Source organism: Mastigoproctus giganteus, chromosome 4 (genome assembly GCF_048544385.1).
Source record: "Mastigoproctus giganteus isolate SK-2022 chromosome 4, ASM4854438v1, whole genome shotgun sequence".
NCBI lineage: Eukaryota > Metazoa > Arthropoda > Arachnida > Uropygi > Thelyphonidae > Mastigoproctus > Mastigoproctus giganteus.
The window spans coordinates 227932129-227955043 of record NC_143578.1 but is presented as its reverse complement, the minus strand read 5'-3'; the positions used below and the strand labels follow the sequence as shown (position 1 = coordinate 227955043).

The window sequence follows — 22915 nt, the reverse complement described above, 5'->3', positions numbered from 1 at the left end:
ACTAAGTTTAGCTGTCCCTAATTCAAAACAGTGTCATAATTGTAGTAGTAGTAGTAGTGGCATGTGATGCAAGAAAGCAAATGTATGAGCTTATGCAGCATCAGCCAAAAAAAAAAAAATCACACCATTCCCTCCAAATGCCTGTCCAGTTCCTCCTTAAATTTATTCAAGCTATCAACTTCCACAACGACAGATGGAAGTTTATTCCAGCAATTAACCACCCGCTGGCTAAAGGCAAATTTCCGCACATCTATTCTACATCTGTCTTTTCTTAATTTGAATTTATGCCCCCTTAGGTTCATAATCTGAACAAGTGGAAGGATCCCATCAGAATTCAGCGTGCTCAATCCATTCAAGGCCTTATATACCTCAATCAGATCACCGTGCAGGTGCCTAGTCTCCAGCCACTGCAATTTGCAGAACTTAAGCCTCTCTTGGTAAGAGGATCCCTTCATTCCCCTCACCAATCTTGTTGCCCTTCTCTGTACCCGCTCAAGTAAATCTACATCCTTCCTAAAATGAGGTCTCCAGATCTGTACGCAGTACTCAAGGCGTGGCCTGACCATTGCCTTATACAGAGGGATAATCACCTCCTTTTCCCTGCTAGCAAAATTCCTATATATCATTGACAAAACCCCATGACCTGCCCTGGCAGCCTGTCTGCATTGCTCAGAGAACTTCATATCTGAAAACAAAGAATTCTACTCAATATTTATGGGGTGGGAATTATTCAATTTCAACATAATTTATGGTAAATATGGACATGCTTTTCAACACAAAAAATATGGAAGAGATAATTTGTATGAAGAAAATAATATCAAAAGTTTTGCGTTCAATGTGAGTATAATAGTCAGTATACTTTTACTCACGGTGAACATAAAACAGTGAGTAAAATTTGTACATATTATCACAGACAATTATACAAAGTGAAGTTTATTTGAAGGATTTGGTAAAGGCATTACTTATGCAACAGAGAATAGGAATTATTAGTCTATTCTGAATTTAAAGCTGAAAATACTACTGGAGAGTTATATTTTCAGCTTTACAATTGTACAGCTTTACCCAGAGACCTAGACCTAAAATTACATCTCTGTAACTTTAGTTTCACTCACCAAACATTTCCATCATGCAATGGTTATTGCTCAATGTTATAATATGGTTAGGGAATTTTGTCTGTAGTATATTCATCTCTTTAAAGAAAAAATAAGTGAAGAAATGAGGTCCCAGGAAAGAAAAAGAAACAAATCAACCAGAGGAGCAAACAGCATACACCCTCTTCCAGACGCCAGAAACAGCCTACACACCTGATGAGCAAAGGTCAACACAGGTATCCTCTACACCAGAACTAGAGCAAGAGAACAAAGGTCACCGCACAAGCCCCTGGATTCAGGATAGGCAACCAGCTCTATTCTTATTGGCTAACTATATGAATACCTTACCTATAAAAAATTTATTGCTGACGACGGAGCCTCTTGCCCATTTAGGTCTGAGCGTCAGGCAGAAGGTATCGGTCAGCAGGTAAGAAGTTTATTTATTTAATTAAAAATAGGTTAACCGTAATTGCAACTAAAAATAGCTCATTGTAACATAACTGAATTATAGAATTGTTCCTTTAGATCGTAATCATAACTTAGATATGCTAATTGTTAATTTGTATTGGTATTGGTATTTTTGGGCACAAGGGCAACTAGGGCCAAAATGTGCCTGTTCTTATGACATGTTTTTATATAAAATTTGGTTCCAGTTTGTAATCATAGAAAATCCTATATTTGTATCTGCTTAAGAAAGGTAAATAGTTCTTTTAAATTCGCATTGTTTCCAATAATATGGGCAAGTGATAGAGGCTCTTTCAGTTGTGACAGTGAAGGGAAACTATTTTTTCGGAAATAAGAATACTGCTTACAATCTAAGAGTATATGCTTGACGGTAAGTGGTATAGCACAATGAGTGCATTGAGGTGGGACCTCCTGCTTGAGTAGATATATATGGGTTGGATGTGTATGCCCTATGCGTAATCTTGCTAGCACAACCTCTTCTTGTCTGTTTTTTCTTAAGCTAGATTTCCATAGTGCTGGTTTCTCTTTGATTTCAAGCAATTTGTTGTTCGTTTGTGACCTCCAGATTTCAGACCACTGGATTGTATTGATTTTTTTAATGTGCTTCAAATAATCTACGTATGGTACTTGGTAATGTGATGGTATTTCACTGTTTGGTTGTTTGGCTGCCTGATCTGCTCTCTCGTTACCTGTGATACCAGAGTGCCCTGGGATCCAGCAAAATAGCACTGCATGATTCTTACTTCGTAGGTGGTTTAAGCAGGAAAAAATTTGTTTTATGACGGGATGCGATATTGAAAGTTTATTGTCCAAAGCGGATACTGCACTCATGGAATCTGTGTATATTATACTGCTAGTATTGTGGGAAGTGTTTATATTTTCTAGGGCTAATTTTATTGCGTATAATTCTGCAGTGTAACTGCTACACTCAACTGGTAATGATATTGAAAGCGTAAAAGTGGAAAAAACAGCTGCAGCACCAACAGAAGAGTCTGTTTTCGAACCGTCTGTATATATTATACAGCGTTGAGCATTGCTGAGGGCATGGTCTTTATGTAGCTGTTTAATACTTTCATATGGCAGGGATTTTTTTCCCCATTGCTGAAAATAGTTATCACAGTGAGGGAGAGTTACAGACCAGGGTGGATCAGGTACATCTTTCTCTTGGAGCATATTGTCAAAGTTTATGTCCCAGGCATGTATCAATTCTTTTAACCGAATACCAGTGGGTCTATTTTCTGTAACTTTGCTGTTGTAGAACGTGATCCAATCAGGGTTGAGAAGCAATGGTCGAACAGGATGGGCTGGAAGGCTTTGAATTTTGGCTGCATAATTAAGGAGCAGCATTTTCCTTCTAAGGTGAAGTGGAGGTTCATACGCCTCTACATAGAGACTCTGGACAGGGGATGTTCTAAAGGCTCCTAGCGAAGTACGAAGGGCACTGTGTTGGATGGTGTTCAGTCTGGTTAGTGCACTTTTCCTAGCAGAGTCATAGACAACAGCTCCATAATCTAATCGGGACCTGATAAGAGCACGATACGGATGTAGGAGAGAGTATCTATCAGCACCCCATTTCATGGCAGAAATGGACCGAAGAATATTTAGTTTCTTTAAGCATACTGTTCGGAGATATGTTATGTGAGAAACAAAGTTAAGTTTGGTGTCCAACATTAAACCTAGGAAACGAAGATTACTGGTGAGTGGTATCAGGTGGTTCTTTAGCCGTAGTTCCGGTTCCGGATGCAGCTTGCGTTTTTTGCAGAAGTGAATTGCAACAGTTTTTTGTTCTGACATACGATATCCATTCTGCTGTGTCCATATTTCTAGCTTATTTATGGAGAGTTGCAGCTGTCTTTCAATAGTATGAATATTTTTTGAACTGCAAGATAGAGTGAGATCATCAGCGTACATGTATAATTCGACAGTATTGGGAATGTTGTGGGTTATAGTGTTCAGCCTGAGTGAAAAAAGAGTAGCGCTAAGTATTGACCCTTGTGGGACACCTTCTTCTTGGTTATAAATTCGAGAAAGTACTGTTTGATAATGGACCTGAAAAGTTCTATTTTGGAGAAAGTTTTGAATAAATTTCGGTAAATGTCCTCGCAATCCTAGGGAATAAAGTTCTCGCAATATGCCATACCTCCAGGTTGTGTCAAAAGCCTTTTCAATGTCCAAACTTACCATTACAAGGTGTTCATTTCTCACATAAGCATTACGGATATTAGTCTCTGCTTTCACCATGAGATCTAAAGTGGATCTGTTTTGTCGAAATCCAAATTGATTGTTGTGTAGCAGCTTTTCAGTTTCAAGAACCCAGGTAAGTCGCCTGTGTATCATCTTTTCTAGAGTTTTACCCAGGCAACTGGTGAGGGATATTGGTCGATAATTTTGTGTGAGTGATTGATCTTTTCCTGATTTGGGAAAGGCTAGAATAACAGCGTGATGCCAGGTAGAGGGATATACACCTTCAAGGAAGATCCGATTAAAGAATGTTATTAGCAAATTCAGAGATATATTGTTTAGATGTTTTAGCATTACATAATAGATTCCATCAGCTCCAGCAGCGCTATTTGGTGATCTGTTTATTGCTGTTTGGAGTTCACAAAGACGGAAAGGTTGATTGTAGGCTAGAAACTGGGTAGTTTGGAAATTTATCTTATATTTTTCTGCTATGGCTTTAGTTTGTAGAAAGGAAGTATCATAAGCAGTATTGGCAGAAGTTTCGGAGAAAGTCTCTGCAAGCGCGTTGGCTATTTCTTGTGGTGAAGATATTTCTTGTCCGTTCTTGGTTAAAATTGGAGCAGAAACCGGTAAAAATTTACCATTTAGTTGTCGAATTTTTTTCCAAATGATTTTACTGCTGGTGTCTTTTGTGATAGAAGACGCAAACTGTATCCATGATTCTTTTTTGGCTTGTCTTCTAATTTGTCGTGCTTTTGCCTTAAGCCTTTTAAACTGAATTAGGTTGTGGGTGGTTGGATACTTATGGAACAGATTTCAGGCTTTATTTTTTTCCTTTTTCGCTATGGTACAAGCATCATTCCACCAATGTCTAAGATTTCTGTGTTTGGAAGCAGAAAACGTTGGTATTGCTTTGGAAGCTGCTGCTATTATTTGTTTGGTAATGTGCTCGGTGACATCATCAATGGACCCTAGTTGTATCAATTGGCTATCAAAGGAGAGGGAGACAGAAAACTTTTCCCAATCTGCTTTAGAAAATTTCCATAATACCCAATGATCAGGGCAAGGTGTCTGCGTTGTTTGGATTCTGCATATTATTGGGAAGTGATCACTGTTGTGCAGATCATTTAAAACCGTCCAATCAATAATAGGAAGTAACTCAGGGGAACAAATAGACAAGTCAATTGCCGACATACATCCCGTGGAGAGATGAGTGTAGGTGTTTTGACCAGTGTTTAGCAAAGTTAGGTTCACTTGGTCTATGAGCTTTTCTAGCAAGTACCCTCTATTATCCATGTGAGCAGATCCCCATAGCGGATGATGTGCATTTAGGTCACCAAGAAGACAAAAAGGAGATGGTATTTGTTTTATAAGATCTTCTAATTCTTGAAACGTGTAAATATTGTTAAGTGGAAGGTACAACGAGACGACAGTTATTGTTTTTCCCATTGCTACACGAACTGCAACGGCTTCTAAGTGGGTCTGAAGAGGGATGTTTCTTGCTGGAAATTTACAATTCACTAAAATTGCAACTCCACCATGTGCATGGCTTGAACTAATTCTATCTTTTCTATAGACTGTAAAATGTTTAATTGAATAAGTTACCTTTGGATTTAAGTAAGTCTCTTGCAAGCAAATGGCTACCGGATTATATTGCGAGATCAAATCATATATATCATCGGTATTACTGCGTAAACCTCTGCAATTCCATTGTACGATGTACATCATTATTTGGTTTTAGAGAGGGAAGATGATTCTGTCTGTTTCTTGTAAGATGGAGCAGTTTGCTTTTGACGATCATGTTTTATCTTATCCTTTCTTGGAAAAAAAGGGCGTCCGTATTCTGTACTCCCTTCTACCTCATCGGTACCAGTAGATGAACATCCAGTTTCCATGTCATCTTCTGCATGAAGATCAAGGATTGTTTCCTCTTGTGCATTTACAGCTTCGCTGTCCATGCTGCTTGAATTAGGTTGTTGCAATTCAGTGGCGCGTTTCCTTTGTGGTTTCCTTCGTAATTTATCAATTGACGTAATTTTAGATGGAACTGAGAGTGGAGTATTGTTTATTTCGTCGATTGAAACAGGTTTGTTAGCGGGCTGATTTGTCAAAAGTACAGATCGTGCCCATTCTGCAATGGATGTGTTAGGAGGGATTGACACTTCTGTTTGGATAGCAACAGCTTGACAGTTTTGGGTAGCAGTAGCATAGCTGCATTTTGGCATTGTTACCTTGACTTGTCTTCTTGCTTCTTGATATGATACTTTGTTTTCAATCTTAAACTTCTGTATCTTTTTTTCCATTTTCCACAGATCACATGATTTTGAATAAGCTGGGTGATCATTCTTACAGTTTGGGCACTCTGGAGATTTTGCAGTACAATCTGTTTGAGAATGATTTTTCGAACCACAATTAGGACATGTAATTTCTCCTCTGCATGTTGTTTGAGAATGACCAAATTTTTGGCATTTGAAACACCTTAAGGGATTTGGAATGTATGCCCGGACTCGGCAGTGGAGGTAGCCTGCTTTCACTGAGTGGGTAAATTTGGTGTACTAAAGGTCAATATGATATTTCGTGTTGGAACTAGTTTATCGTCCTTCCTGATCATGATTCGCCTTGCTTGTGTTACTTTTTGTTCTTGTAATTCCGTAACTATTTCCTCTTCGGTGACGTTTAGTAAATCCCACTCACTTATAACTCCTTTGGAGGAGTTCAGTGTATTATGCGGGGTGACTTTAATTGGGATTCCGCTTATAGTTGAAAGTTTCAATAACAGTTCAGAGTGTCTTGCCTGCGTGGTTTCAATTAATAGATCTCTTGACTGGAGTCTTTTTGCCATTTTTGGTGTTCCTGCTGAGTTTTCAAGACATCTTTGAATGACAAAGGGAGACAATATGCTTACTGGTTGATTCGATAGTGAATGCATTATCAGAAAAGCTGATGGTTCTGGTTTGCTAGAATCTGTTCTCATTCTTTTTGAGAGACTTGGATCATGTTCCCTTCTACGGGTGTCAATATGTTGAGAGCCTGTTGGCTCTAGTGGTAGATATTCGTCGCAATCCATTGTTGCTCCTTTTCGCCCCGGGAGAGGAGCTGCCTTCTCCCAGGTTTCCGACCCCGCCACGTGGAGGCAGGAGCGGTGCCAACTAGTGGCCAAGCGATCAGAAGAATAGGAGAGCAGTACGATGCTAGCGATAGCAGTAACGTTGCAAGCGGGGTTAGCAGTAACGTTGCTAGCGTTGAAGCAGTGACGTTGCTCAGCGAGGGAAGCAGTGACGTTGCGAGCGGTCAGCAGTGACGTTGCGAGCGGTGGAGAGTTTATGAAAGCACTAGTGCTCACTCTAAGAAAAACGCTAGATAACGCACTATAAAGATCGCTTGGGAACTATCGCTTGGCACTCAGGGCCTGTTAATTTGTTATTATAAACTAGAACTTTATCTATTTTTTGTAAATTAGAATTGATCATATGTAAATACATTTTAGTTGATTGTTATTTAGATCTGTTCAATGTAAAATATAAGTTATTTTTGTCTCCCAACATCAAGGTCTGATGATGGGTATTGGCAAGATACCTGAAACACTACTCACTGTATATTAGTTTAGGTAACACCTAAATAAAATAAATTAAAACTCCACGTAGTATAAGAGTGGTAATTTAGATATATAATTTAAAAAAGATCAATGTTACAGAGATAAAAAACAGAATCACAAAATCCATTATAATTTTCTATAATTCACATTTAACTGGTCAGGAAGCGTTAGTGTAACAAGTCATTAAGATTAGAAATTAATTATACAATGTAGGTATATTCAGCCTTTAAAACTGACACAAGGCCATCTTGAATATAGATTGTCTACTGTGCATTAATACACTTACTCACTGTTCAAATTAGTTACTCTTGTACAATAGACTTTACTTGATGTCATAAAATATATAGGCACTCCCAACTTACATAAATTCAACTTTACGTAAGTTTTTGCTGGCTGATGCAAACTGGAGGGGGGGAAAAATGGAAACATATTTTGCATCTCCGTAGGAATAAATGGAGATATTGTGAAAATATGGTAATGTGAACCCAGTAACACATTGCTTTTTTTTTTTTTTTTTGGTAATTCATTCCAAGACCTCAGAAGTTGAAATTTTTGCTATATAACTAAGCTAATTATCTCTCTAAAAGATCATTTTTATAATGGAAATTGTATTTTATATAAATTTATGTCAAATAAGCACAACATAAAAATCACTTTTAACTAAAGGATGCAAAAACAAAACAAGCGGCCAACACGGGCAGGCCATAGAATGCACTGCACTTTCATTGTTATCATATGTTCGGTAATAAGAATCAATTTTGAATGCCTTTGTGCTATTTTTCTAAAGCACATTTCTGGAGGCCACGACCATAAAACAATAAAAACAATTTGCCCTTTCTGGTTTATTGGGCTTTTCTATTAGTGCAATCTATTATAAAGTGGTAATAAACTCAATCTTATTACATTTGTGATAATACCGATAACTGGAATTCCGTGGGTTTTTATGTTATTATGGTGAAATATGTTTCCCTTTCACTGAAATCGTCAATCTTATAAAAAACATAAATAAATTTTCAGAATCTTCTCTTCATTCCCATTTACTTATTACAATGATGAAGGGAAAGCGACCAATGGAAAGTGCAAGTGGTGTCCATCTATTGCATGGGAATTAGGTCTTGTTGCTTCAACAGTGAATGTTTTTTAAAGGGCAGTGCATGTATAAAAGAGCATGTTAAAGGATCAATATATTTAAAAGGTCAATAGTGATCACAAAACGGTGTTCGAGTGCTATATCGAAGATGGAAAAGCTATTAATAATATGGATAGAAAATCATATTCAGAAGCAAGTTCCCCTGAGTCTAATGGCCATTCAAGCAAAAGTATTTATGAATATATTAAGGATAAGTACAGCTAACCCAAAGCCAAATTCATGGCAAACAACAGGTGGTTCAAGCATTGTGCTGGTTTCCACAAAGTTAAGGTAAAATTTTTGTATTGCACACTTGTAATTTTGTACACTTTTGAAAATTTTCCTGCATGTGAGATAAAATAAATTGAATAAATAATTCTATTTATATGTTTGTTGAACATTTCCTTTTTGCTTCAATCAAATTCAGTGCACATAGTTGTGAGTGCTGCATAAGCCTCTAGGGAAATTTCGCCTTATGAGAGTTTTGCAGAACACAACCCTTATGTAAGTCGAGGAGTGGCTGTACTGCACAACCATCATTTAGAAAATTCCATATTTCATTCTTTCGAGTTGTTATATAATGACAGATTATATATTTTTGGAATGGTAATGTTCTCAACAGTTTGCATAAAAGTTAACTAAATGCTAACATCTTTCTTACTCTAAAAAACCTCTTTCAAAAATGTTTAATAAGTTAGAATAGAACTGAATGTTTTTTTTTTTTTTTTTTTTTGGTAGTTGTTGGTGCATAGGCTTCTGTGGCCATAATGCACCTCCCAAGGTTTTTGCAATACTTTGATCCAAGCCCGAGGCGGGAATCAAACCCGCGACCTTTGGGTTGCCAGGCAGGCACTTTACCCACCCGGCTAGCCCGGTCGGCCAGAACTGAATGTAAAAATTAAGTAAAAACAAGAAAATTATAGTTACAGATATTGAAATAATTATCTTTGTCACTGTAAGCCAACAAAATAACAAGTAATTTCAGCTTGAAATGTAAACACACTACTATTATCATTTTCTAGGTGTAGTCTCTTGGACAGCTATTACCCTTTTTGTGAGGAGTTGAAGTAATTCACGATTATTGCAGAATTTTTTTCTGCAATAATAATGTAAAATGTAATCTTACTGACACAGAAGGTAGAAGGGTAGTCTGTACTGTATCAGCCAAATGTTGGAGAAACAGCAAAAGCTTATTTTAAAAATAACTGGCAAAGGAAAAACATACCTATTTCTTTTCATGATGTGCTCAAATGGACGCAGAAAGTCTTTCTGAAACCGAAAATGAGCAAATTCACCTTTTTCAATGAATTTCATAGACAGCTGACGTAAAGAATCCACAGCAAAAAATGCTACATCCTCATTAGGGCTACAACCCACCTAAAAAAATTAAGCATTATATAAACATATGAAAAAGGAATAAAATTTAATACATGAGCCTTATTATCCAAATAATCAATACTTAATAATAATAACGTAATAATAAATTAATATTATTAATAAATTAATATTAATAATAATAAATTAAATGTTTTTTAAAAGTACTATACATTTCAAAAGGGGGCATAAGTGATATCAAAATAAATTTGAAATATTGATGTAACCATATATGTATGCATCTCCAGATGTCAGGATCTATTGTTTGGTTTCTCAATCACACAAATTCAGGATTTGAATTACTGTAATTATCAAACTTATCCAAATTATCTATATATCAAACAAGGCAGTTCCCTCTCTGCTCCATTTTTTTTTTTTTTTTGCTTAATTATTTGTGCCTTTCTTTAAGAAATATCCAATTAAGATTTTTACTGAAGAAAGAAAGCATCAATCAGAAATAATCAATACTACACCGTCTGCATATTCGGACCATGTTCTATCAGTTGTTTCTGCCAACTGTTCAGAAGTGCAGCCTGCAAGTTTATCTGATGAAACTAATAATATGACAATCTTTTGCAGGTTACGTTTCATATTTCAAACTATCTGTTACCCCATCAAAAACAAGTTACTTTCATTTAAGCAAGACATTGAATGAATCATTTTCTTTGTGGACATTATCCATATTGATATTCACTACTTTATTAGGTATGCATATTGTTTTTACAAACCAGAGCACTCTTTTAGTAACAGCATCATATGTTTATATCATGCAATACAAAGCAGGTGGGCAGATACATAGGGATGCTGTATGTATGGAATTCAGTAGGAGAATGGAGAATGAAAGATTTAAGTGATTTTGAAATTGGCATGATTGTTGGCACCAGAATGCCAGCATGAGCATCTTGGAAACTGCAGCCTCCTTCTAATGTTTTCATGTATAACTCTGTCCACTGAGATTAGTCCAATAACAAGAGAACATTTAGTTAATAGCAATCGTGGTTGAAAACAGCTTGTTGATGTAAGAGGCCAACAGAAGCTAACAAGACTTGTGCAAGGTAACAGAAAGGCTAGTCAGCTGGTCAAATAACAGCCCACTGCAACAGTGGTAGCCAAAGAAGCATTTCAAAACACACAACTCACTGTACTCATGGATGGAATATCACAGCTGATGATCAAAATTCCACTCCTGTCAGACAAAAATTTTTATATATCAGCTGGTTGTGGCGCATTATAGCCTTTGTCGCTAATGCGCCAATAAAACCCAACAACAAACAAACAAACTCCTGTCAGCAAAAAAACAAGAAAGTATGGTTACAATGAGCTAAGGAATTCAACACTAGACAGCAGAGGATTGTAAAAATGATACTGGTGCAACAAATCACAGTTTGTTCTTTTCATTCTGATGGATCATGCTGTTTTCACCTATTATAGAGAATGGTGGTTAGTGACGAAATGGTACGGAGTATTTTCTGCAGTGCACATTGACACCAATGAAAAAACATTTGGATGTTACAAATCTAGAAATCATTCATTATTTATTATTTCTGATCAGACACATCCCTTCATGTCTCCATTAGTGAATGTTCTTCCAACAAGATAACGTGCCATATCACAAGGCCAGAATTGTACAGAACTAGTTCCGGAACACCAAAGTAAATTCAGCCTATTACAGCAACCACCCCACTTACCAGATCTCAATATAATTGAGCACCTGTTGGAAGCAACTGAATCAGCATACTTTCAACACCTTGCTGAGTCCAAGCTACAACAAATCCATGGTGTTCTGGTGTGATGGTATGAGTGTTTTCATAAGGCACCCTTGATACCAGTGGAGAAAAATTTGGATGCTATAGGTTACCTGGAAACTGTTTCTGATCAGGTGCATCCCTTCATGGCTGCAGTGTATCCACCAGTGAATGGGTTCTTCCAACAGGATAATAAAAGGACTAAAGGAGGACCCACTTATTATTAGATAGATATACCTAATAACATGGCAATAAAGTGGCAATTCAGTGTGCCTTCATCTTTTACATGATAAAATAATTTATTATTCAGTAATACATTATGGATCTTGCTGAATAATGATTTTTATCATAGTTTATAGACTGTAAATGATCAGTATGAAGCTTTATAAGCTATGCCAACTTCTCTTTTGGAAAGAACCAAAAGATCTTCAATACACTCTTTTTTTTTTTTTTAAATAGCCTCCATATAGCTCCCTCTACAGGTGTCAAATTCTTAGGATTCATAATGGATTGTAAGCTCCAATTCTGGAAATATAGTCAGTGACTGAGAATGAAAGTTTGTAGTGCAATTTTTGAAGGAGCCTACTGAAGTGCATTTTTTTTTCTGTAAAACCCCTCTATCTTGTGGTTTTTTACTTGTGAGCTTTATTTTCTTTCTGTAAATGTATAATTAGCATTAGCATTAGCAGGGGCATATGATGCAAGAAAGCAAGCTTATTCAGCATCAGCCAAAAAAAAAAAAAAAAAAAAACCCACTCCCATTTCACCCCTCCGTTCGTTCGAAATACCTGTCCAGTTGAGCTTTAAATTTGTTTAGGCTATCAACTTCAACAACAAGTGATGGACGTCGGTTCCACCAACCAACCACCCGCTGGCCAAAGGCAAATTTCCGCACATCTATCCGACATCCGTCCTTCCTCAATTTGAATTTATGCCCTCTGAGGTGATTATTCTGAGAAAGATGAAGAATCCCATTGGCATTGAGCATGCTCAAACCATTCAAAGCCTTATACACCTCTATCAGATCACCTCGCCGGTGCCTAGTCTCCAGACTCTGTAATTTACAAAACTTAAGCCTTTCTTCGTAAGAGCAACCCTTTGTTCCATTTACTAATCTTGTTGCCCTTCTCTGTACCCGTTCCAGCAGCTCTACATCCTTCTTGAAATGAGGCCTCCAGACCTGTATACAGTACTCAAGATGTGGCCTTACCATTGCCTTATACAAGGGAATAATCACCTCCTTATCCCTGCTAGAAAAATTCCTGTATATCATTGACAAGACACCATGAGCTACTCTTGCAGCTCGTCTGCACTGCTCAGAGAACTTCATATCTGCCTGCACAATTACCCCCAGGTCCTTTTCATTCTCCACCACTGTCAGTGTAGTACCGCAGAGTTGATACGTTGCTCTGGGGTTACTGTTTCCCATATGCAGCACTTTACATTTGTCGATGTTAAACCTCATTTGCCACCTCTCACCCCATCTGTTCAACCTTTCCAGATCCTGTTGCAGCAGCATAGCGTCAGTATTGTCCTTAACGACCCTGCCAACCTTTGTATCATCTGCAAACTTGGACATTAAACTTGATATCCCATCATCAATATCATTCATAAACACCGAAAACAACAACGGACCCAACACTGAACCTTGAGGAACTCCACTAATAACATTAGTCCACATTGAGCAGTGTCCATTGATTACCACTCTCTGTCTTCTGCCACTCAACCATCCCCTTATCCATAGCAGCAATTTGCCTCCAATGCCACACTGCTCCAATTTGTGCAGCAGTCTTCCATGTGCAACAGTATCAAAAGCCTTTCTAAGATCCAAATATATAATATCAAAGTTATTCCCTGCATCCAGTTCTTTTGTGACTACATCATAGTATCCAATCAAATTGGTCAGGCAAGACCTGCCCTTAACAAAACCATGCTGCGTCTGAGCTATAACTGAATTCTTGTCTAGATGATCCTGCAGTGCTTCTTTAACCAGTGCCTCCATTAATTTACCTGGAACAGAAGTTAAACTAACAGGTCTATAATTACTTGTGTCAGCCTTTGAACCTCCTTTGTGAATTGGGGTCACATTTGCACATTTCCAGTCTATGGGTACCTCCCCTGAGTCCAAGGAAGCTCTCATAATTATGGCTAAGGGTTTGCTTACTTCCTTTGCTGCCTCCTTTAATATAACTGGATAGATCCCATCCACCCCGGGTGCCTTTTTTGTGTTTATCTTCAACAGTAACTCCTCCACTTTCCTCTCAGTTATTACAAAATCATCCAGCTCACTGCCAATGTTTACTTTACCTACATCATTCTCCTTCCTGAATAACTCCTCATGCGTGAATGTAGATGCAAAATACTCGTTTAGATTGTTAGCCACCTGAGCAGGATCCTCAACTGTTGAACCATCAATATCCAGTGGACCAATCTGATTCATCCCTTTCCTTTTCGAGTTCAAGTATGTAAAGAACTCTTTTCTGTTTTTCTTTGCATCCTTTGCCAAGGATTTTTCATAGTCTGCCTTTGCCTGCCTAATCTCCTTTGTGACTTGGTTACAGACCAACTTATATCTATCATAGGCTTCCATGTCACCCATTAATTTGTATGTATCCCATGCATTTTTCTTCTCTGCCACATGTCTCATTAGTTCATCTGACAACCATTTAGGCCTAAACCTTGAACAATATTTCTTAGTTGGTATGTAAAGCCTGGTAGCCTCCAAGATTAGTTCCTTGAATGCTTCCCATTTTGAGTTTGCTGTTGGTAACATCATCAGTTCGTCCCACTGTATAGAATTTAAATACTGTCTCAGACCATCATAGTCGCCTTTATGAAAACAAAAACCCTTCCCTTTACCTCTGATGGTAGTTACCTCCTTGAGTAAATCCCACTTCAACACACTGTGATCACTGCCACCTAGTGGTTCATTTATCTGCAGGTTCTTAATGCATGAAGAATCACTACTGATAATGAGATCAAGAGTATTGCTCCCTCTTGTTGCCTCACGAACATGCTGATGTAGAAAACAATCATCCAATAAATCCACAAAAGCCTTGCTAGTGTGCGAGTGACCAACCCACAAATTCCAGTCAATATCTGGGAAATTAAAGTCCCCCATTATAAGACTCTCTGATTTACTGGCCCACTCTATTTCCCTGTACAATATCTTATTATACTCATCAGAGTCATTAGGCCTATAGCACACTCCTACTCTCAATTTTGATTTCCCTATGCTTATGTCACACCAAACTGACTCGACGCTGCCCTGTCCATCGATGTCGACTGGCTTCACTTCCTTGGACTTTATGTGTTTCTTAATTAATAGCATAACCCCTCCTCCCCTCCTGTCCTGTCTATCCTTTCTATACACATTGTATTCCCCAAATTCCAGTTCCGCATTACTTATATCTGTGTGACACCACGTCTCTGATATCCCAACAATATCTGCCTTTGATGTTTTGAGCAATACCTCAAATTCATCAAATTTATTTACCAAACTCCTAGCATTGGTGTACACGCAGGTATACATGCACCTGTTTCTATTCTTAGCTACCCTAACACAACCCATGTGTTTACTTGTACCGCAATGACTACCAGCAGTCTCTGAAATATCCTGCATCTTGTTTTTCAGACTTCTGCTCATTTCAATAGAAGCAGTGCAAGAATCACTTCCACCTCTGCCACTGGCTACTGTTAATCTATTAGTCCTTGTATCCCCCCCAACTAGCAGTTTTCCGACCCACCTAACACTGCCTCGACAGCATCAGCAAAAATTCTTGCACCCTTTCTATTTAAGTGTATCCCATCCCTGTAGAAGCAATCTCTCCTGTTAACAAGTACAGTCCAGGCTGAAAAAAATTCTACCCCTTGAGCCTTGCACAATCCCTCCAGGGCCGAATTGATCGACAAGGCTCTCATCATATACTCCCTCCTATCGTGTCTGGGCAGAATTGCAGACACTTTCAAGTTCAACCCTAATTCACGGCTTTTTTTCAACAGTGACCTGTACTTGCTAAGTAATTCCGCCGGTCTCCTACTCTTAATATCATTAGTGCCAACGTGTACAACTATATCACCTTTTGTGCCCTTAAAAGATGATATCCGCTCTACAACGTCATCAACCTTTGCCCCTGGCAGACATACCCTGGTCCTATTCCACCTATCCTTTTTACAAAGGATGTTCCCCGTTTCCCTGACAATAGAGTCACCAACAAATAATTATTAATTGATCAGACAATGTAACAATATAAGAGAATAACAAGAGATGAGTCATAGGTGCATTATTTTGCATCAAAAACAAGAAATTTTATGTACAGAATGGCACATCACAGTGTGCCATTCTCAGAAAGTTAGGAAAAAGTACACTGATCAAATTATCTCTAGGAATGCCTTGTGTAATATTATTTCATATAAAGTTAAGAAATATGCAGATTATCTTCAATAATCTTGATGCCCTAACAGATCTATATTAAAACCCCAAAATTCACACACTACTTTGAATTTTTGGGGAGTGCTTGACACCAAACTTAAAATCTTCGTGCAGAATATTTATTATGCAGAGAGAGAGAGAGAGGCTAATAGACATGGGACTGCATATGAAATGTGACTAAAAGAAATTCAAGCTTATGATCTGGGTGGATAAATGCCATGCTCATACCTGAAGATGAAGGATAAGATGAATATTACTGTCTCAAGGTATTTAATAAACATTACACGATGAATATATATGGATGCAGCAATTTTATCTTCTCAGATAAAAATTTTCCAATACCAGACTATAATAATTTATTGTTTCCAATATGGGGTAATATTTGATAATGAATAAATTAAAACTATATAAAAAAGGGTGTTATCATCATAGGTAGAAATTTTGTGAAAAGTATAATTAATATTGGCAACTGGTGCAAAAAAGGCAAAGCTATTATGGCACCAGATGGGAAAAAAAATGCAAATTACATTTGCCCATTCATTACGATAACTTATCCAAATCCTCTTTATATTTAATCAAACTAATCACTTCCATGATACTAAGAAGTTTATTCCAACAATCAATTAGTCTTCAGCAGAATGCAAATTTCAGCACATCTATTCTACAACCATCTTTTCTAATTTATGTCTTACTGTATACATCTGAGAAACAGTAAATATGACGTCAACATTTGTTTACCCAGTCCTTTTGAAGCTTTATACACCTCAATCAGGACACTATGCAAATAGTTACTGTAATTTACAGAAACCCAGGTTTACTTGATGAGAATATCCTTTTGAGAACCAACTAATCTTGGGTTCACAAAAGGATATTCTCTCTCTGTTTCTCTCTTCAACCTTTCCAACCACACCTTGTGTCCTTGGCCCATTAAATTTTCAGAGCTGTTTGCACTGCTTGGTACAACTACTCCAAGGTCTTTTTCCTTATCAATTTTCTTGAATTTGGTTGATAATTTTCCTTATCATCTTTCTTGAAAAATGCACTATTTGCCACCCAAATAGTACATTTTTCTGGGATTATCTAGATTAGATAGACCTTTTATTTTCACAATGTAATACTTCATGAAAATAACGGAATTAGAGAATACTCGGGGAAGGGAGGTGGGGGTTTTATAAAGGCATGTCTAGGGCCAAGCAGTTTTAGAAGAGCACATTTCAATAAATATTAAGTGCAAATAATGACCATATTTGCATCTGTAAACATTTATATGATAACTGCTTAATCCTTCCACTAGAGACCACCTGCTATCTAATGAAGACCAGATAGCCCTGAAATAGGCTGTCATAGTAGCAGTTTTGTTTTTTGAACAAATGGCCAATTGACTTTTTCAAGAGCTGTTTGAAAGTAGTGCAATACCGAGACAACTCTTTGAAAAGACAAGCTTGTTCTGCTCTGAGAATTAAGACCATTGCATTATCCATGCAATTTTAAATCCTGCTGGCCACAAACAACAGTTAACTCTACAGTCATGGTACCCCTAATTGTTACAAACATGGCGGTGAAATTAAATTCCATAGAAAAAAGGTAGTTAAGAGAGAGAGAGAGAGAGAGAGAGAGAGAGAGAAAAAGAGTTAAAGAAAGATTACACCAGACAGGCATAATCTTTCTTTTCACTTTCCAGAAAAAATTTATGGAATTTTTGAATTCTACTTGGAGTACAACAGTATTTCAAATTTTTTAAGGGAAACTAGGGGGCTGCACTTGCTTCTTTTGATAAAATAAAATAAAATACTTACAGAAGCTTTGAGCACTGTTATTGTTATTTGGTTTTTTTTAGGAGCATTAGCAACTAAGGCCATATTGCTCCGGGGTATGCGGTGGTCATTCCCTGACCTTTCTGCATCCTCCGTATTTGGTGGTGACGGGCTCGAACCCCGGTCTAATCAAGAAGCGTGTGCTACGCACTGCTGCTCCTTCCCACCTGGCTACAGAGGCGCCTTGAGCACTGTGTGTCTCTTCCTCAGCTATGAGTACATAAATACGTTACATATGTTACAAATCAAGAATGGTACCGGGTGGTCATGCTAGATAAACAAAGTGCATGCACGAGGTTTATCTAGCATGACCATGTTAAACCGGAAGTTTGTTTTACCTCAGTAAAACAAGCTTCTGTTACGTATTTTAGTATTTGTTATGTATTACCATGTAACCAGCATCCCTCTTCTCCCATTGGCTGAATAAATATCACTAGGAGGAAAATTATTTTAATGTATAGAAAGATATTGGCAAACTCTATAACCTGACTAGTTGTTTTCCATGTTGATGTGTTTATTATTCAAAACAATGAATATTTCAAATGAAACTTTCAAAATGATACATTTTAATACCATTAGAAACTATTAATATAATTACCAAATCGCATGGGGCAGTTTTACAAATAACTTTATCTATAAACACGCAATTCTAGGCTTTATAGTATCAGTACAGTTTCCCATGCTAGTGGTACTATGACTGAAAAGTAGACCAAAAGGGTGGAACTATACCTGCTAGGTGGAATCAGACTATAAAACTCTAGGAAAATAATAAATAAAAATTCAAAAACATACCAAATAAAAATGTCTACATTTAGGAAGGCATAGAAAAGAAAATGTCTACATTTAGGAAGGCATTAAAAGTACAGGATGAAGATAAATCTTCATCCTGTACTTTTAATTAATGCAGGCTCAATATTTTAAGTTGCAATCACAGCACCACAGTTAAAGAGTTAAAGGACAAGATAACCCTACAAACATTATATAAAGATAAAAATGCCACTCATTTTTGCATAGATTCTTGAAGACAAATGTGATGCTGATACAAGTTCTAGGATTTACAGAGTTGACTATATACTGGTGTTCAAAGAAAGTGCATCACCTAGGAATTTCACATTTCTAACCCTTTTTCAGGATGGTATGTTACATTAATGACTAGCATCACAAATAGAAATATAAACAAAAGATATTTATTAATAGTTAAGGTAAAGCTAAGTAAATTTAACAGATGCTCTCAAAATAATCCAAAATGATACAAAACAATTTTTGTAAACACGACAATTCTGGCTGAAATGTTATCAGAAGCCCTCAATTTGCTTAAGTTTATCATTTTAAATGGAGAAAAAAATGAAAATTTCACTAGGTGCAAACTAATAAGTAGTTGAACTGCCTCTGTCTGGCCCTGATGACAGCAGCACACCGTTGAGGCATTGACAAGATCAATTTCTGAAGATAATCAACTGATAGTTCATGGTTCCAAACACGAATTATGGCTTCCTGAAGTTCACGAAGGGTCTTTGGTTTCTTTCTGGCAAACTACAGATTCCACACGATGCCAACAGTTCTCTAGAGGATTTAGGTCTGGGCTGTTTCCTACCCAGCTAACAGTTCTAATGGACCATTCTTCCAACCATTCTTTCACCTGTAACAAATGTAAACACATTACTGTCGAACTTCTAATGCAGAAATGAAGCTAAAGTAACTACAGAAGTGCCTACTTACACTTTTCGCCCAATGACAAGGAGCACAGTCGTCCTGAAAGATGCAGTTACTTGGCAGGTTGAAATGGTCTCTAATGGTTGGCAGCAATTTGCCTTCCAATATAGCCAGGTATCCACTGGCATTTACAGAACCATTTATAAACTGCAGGTGATACAAAATGCACCCCCCCCCCCATATAATTTGGCTGGTAGGGAATTTCATTGTAGACACCATACAGTCTGAATGGTATTCTTCACGTCTAAGGCAAATCGTTTGTCTCCCATCAGAGCCATGCAGGTTGAATTTCTTCTCATCCGAGAAAATAACTGACTTCCACTGCTTGGGAGTCCATTTGACATGCACCTTACACCAAATTAATCGGGTATTTTTCATTTTTTGTGTGAGGAGGAGCGTCCTCTTAGGACGAAGGGCTACAAGTCCATTTTTGAAAAGGCATCTTCTGACTGTTACTGCACTTGCTACCACTCCTGTATGTTCTTCCCATTCTCTTTTCAGCTCAGAAGAAGAAGCTTTATGGTTTTTAAGGCATAAGCGATTCAAAACCCGGCCCTGTTTTGGCGTAGAGACTTATTTGCGTCCGGTTCCTTTTTTCCTATCAGCAGAACCAGTATTATTGAGTTTGAAAAGAAATCTACTCACTGTCGACTGATTACAATACACCCTGTAAGCAATATGACGGGAAGAACATCCTTCCTCACGTAAAGCAACAATGGCACTCTTTCTTTATGGCGTCAACTGCACGTAACTCGCCATCCTGACACAAGCAAGGAATGACTGCAAACCTTGCAGAGCGTGCTTATATAGCAAAGAAAAAGGTGATGCAATATTATGTCATCACCTATGTGTGTAAATCTTATCTGATGCAATCTGTAAGAAATATTACCATATACTTACATTATTTGGATGACAATTGCAATTTTAAGGGTTGATGCACTTTCTTTAAACACCAGTGTGTGTGTGTGTGTGTATATACACATACAAGTAGCCCTCGATTTACATTGGGGTTAGGTTCCTGGGGGGGGCGCAAATGGAACCCTTTATATAATGGAGTCAACTGGAAATCAGAGGGTTATGTTCCGGGCACTAAAAATTTTACCTACCACTTTGCATCGATTGTTTTATTTTATTAGCATTCTTCTTAGTTGCAGTAATAGTTGATGGAGGCATATTCATAGTCCTACACACATTAGGGCGGCTTTCACCAGATTCCATCCTCTGAATATTGCACTAGTATTCGAATATCACTATTATTTTTATTTAATTTATTAATAGCACAATTAATAAAAAATTCTAGCATAATAAATTTCCAACACGTGTAAATAGTGTAAACAACAACCAACTAAATGGTTCACCGCATGGACATTTACTACCTGCATCCATGAGCGGTTACTTTGAGGGCGGGAATCTTTCTAGTCTCTGATATGGACATGCTAATTGCTGACTGCCTCAGATTGTCCTAACTCACGGAACAGTGGATAGCACAGTATGATGCCGATAAATTTTGTCTGACGATTTTAAACTTTCAATTTATAAAAATTTTGCAAATAAATAAATGCAAAAATAAAAAAAGGCATTGTGGTTAGTGATTGGCACAAATTGGACTGGCGCAAAACGAGGGCCACCTGTATATATATATATATATATATATATATATAAAATTTTTTTTACTATATATAAATATTAAATTATATAAGCATTATTCAGAAAATGAACTATATAAAATTCACTCATATTCACACAGACAATAAGATAAATAAGTTAGATTCAAGTATATCAGATACTTTCACTTATCTTGAAGTAGACCCGGTACTACTTACCAATTTGGTAAATCAGTATAATAACATGTTAACCACATATCAAAAAAATGACTACATTACTATGTCTCAGTTAGAGGAATTGTAGGCCAGAACATTCAACATTCCTGCACTTTTCAGTCGGGTAAAACTGCATAAAACTGGATTTCCTATTCAGCCTATTGTTACTTACAGAAACTCCGCATTTTCATCCTTAGTAGTAGTAGTAGTGGCATGTGATGCAAGAAAGCAAGTGTATGAGCTTATGCAGCATCATCCAAAAAAAAAAAAAAAAAAAAAAAATCACACCATTCCCATCAAATGCTTGTCCAGTTCCTCCTTAAATTTATTCAACCTATCAACTTCCACAACGACAGATGGAAGGTTGTTCCAGCAATTAACCACCCGCTGGCTAAAGGCAAATTTCCGCACATCTATTCTACATCTGTCCTTTCTGAATTTGAATTTATGCCCCCTTAGGTTCGTAATCTGAACAAATGGAAGAATCCCATCAGAATTCAGCGTGCTCAACCCATTCAAGGCCTTGTATGGGTTGAGCCACATTTAGCCACACATGTATATGGTATTATAAAACCCTTTAAACAGACAATACAATTTGGAATAAAAAAAACTATGATACATTATTTAATAGCCTTAAGAACTGTAGACTCCACGATAATGATAATTTATTCTCTCTTGATGTTACTTCGTTATATACGAATGTAAACATTGAATATTCTTTAGATATTCAATGTTTACACATTAGATATTTACTAGGTATATCTTCGTACACATTAGGTATTCTTTGGGATATATTACATAATAACTCTATACCGATTAATTATATGAAGCTTCCTATTAAAAAAATCTTTCACTTAATTAAACTCTTAGTTGAAGCCAACTGTATCACCTTTCGAGATAAAGTATACAAACAAATTTTTGGTTTGCCAATGGGATTGACTCCAAGCGACTTAATATTGGAGGTCTATCTCTCAATGATTGAGCATATACATTTGAAGCCTTTTCTACCCCGTATCACATACTACGGGAGGTATTTAGTTCTTGTTATTACTGATAGCAGCACTATTCAAGACATTTTACATTCATTTAATAATATTCATCCTAGACTCAATTTTACATTGGAAAGGCAAAATATGGATACTAAGTCATTAAATTTTCTAAATTTCAAGTTTACTCAGGACATGAATAAAACCAATTTAACATCTATCAAAATAAACCAACAAACACCGGTATGCTACTGCATCATATATCACCCGTTCACCTACAAACGTTCTATTATCTTTACTGAATTTCTCAATGCCTATAAATATTCAATGACGGACTCTTCTTTAGACTCAAATACAGATATTAACCAGCAGATTCTTAAACATGGGTTACCCCCTTGCTATAATAAACCGAATTAGGGTATAAGCTAAGGGTAGGATACAAAACACTACACGAACCAACAATAGTAATATCAAAAAATACTTTATTTATGTCCCATTACATTGAACAGTGGCACAAACAGATTAACATATTCTTTAAAGACACCGAATTTAAGATTGTGGCCAAACCAA

General features: G+C 37.0%; 1 protein-coding gene across 2 annotated transcripts in view; it reads right to left on the bottom strand.

Annotated features, from left to right (window-relative positions):
* Nucleotides 1–22915, bottom strand: part of Sec71 (ADP ribosylation factor guanine nucleotide exchange factor Sec71) — a 508300-nt gene that overhangs the window by 215475 nt on the left and 269910 nt on the right. For both annotated transcript variants that reach the window (XM_090371201.1, XM_090371202.1), the window contains exon 25: nucleotides 9687–9838. In XM_090371201.1, the coding sequence (XP_090227327.1) occupies nucleotides 9687–9838 (152 nt within the window). The remainder of the gene's footprint in view (nucleotides 1–9686; nucleotides 9839–22915) is intronic.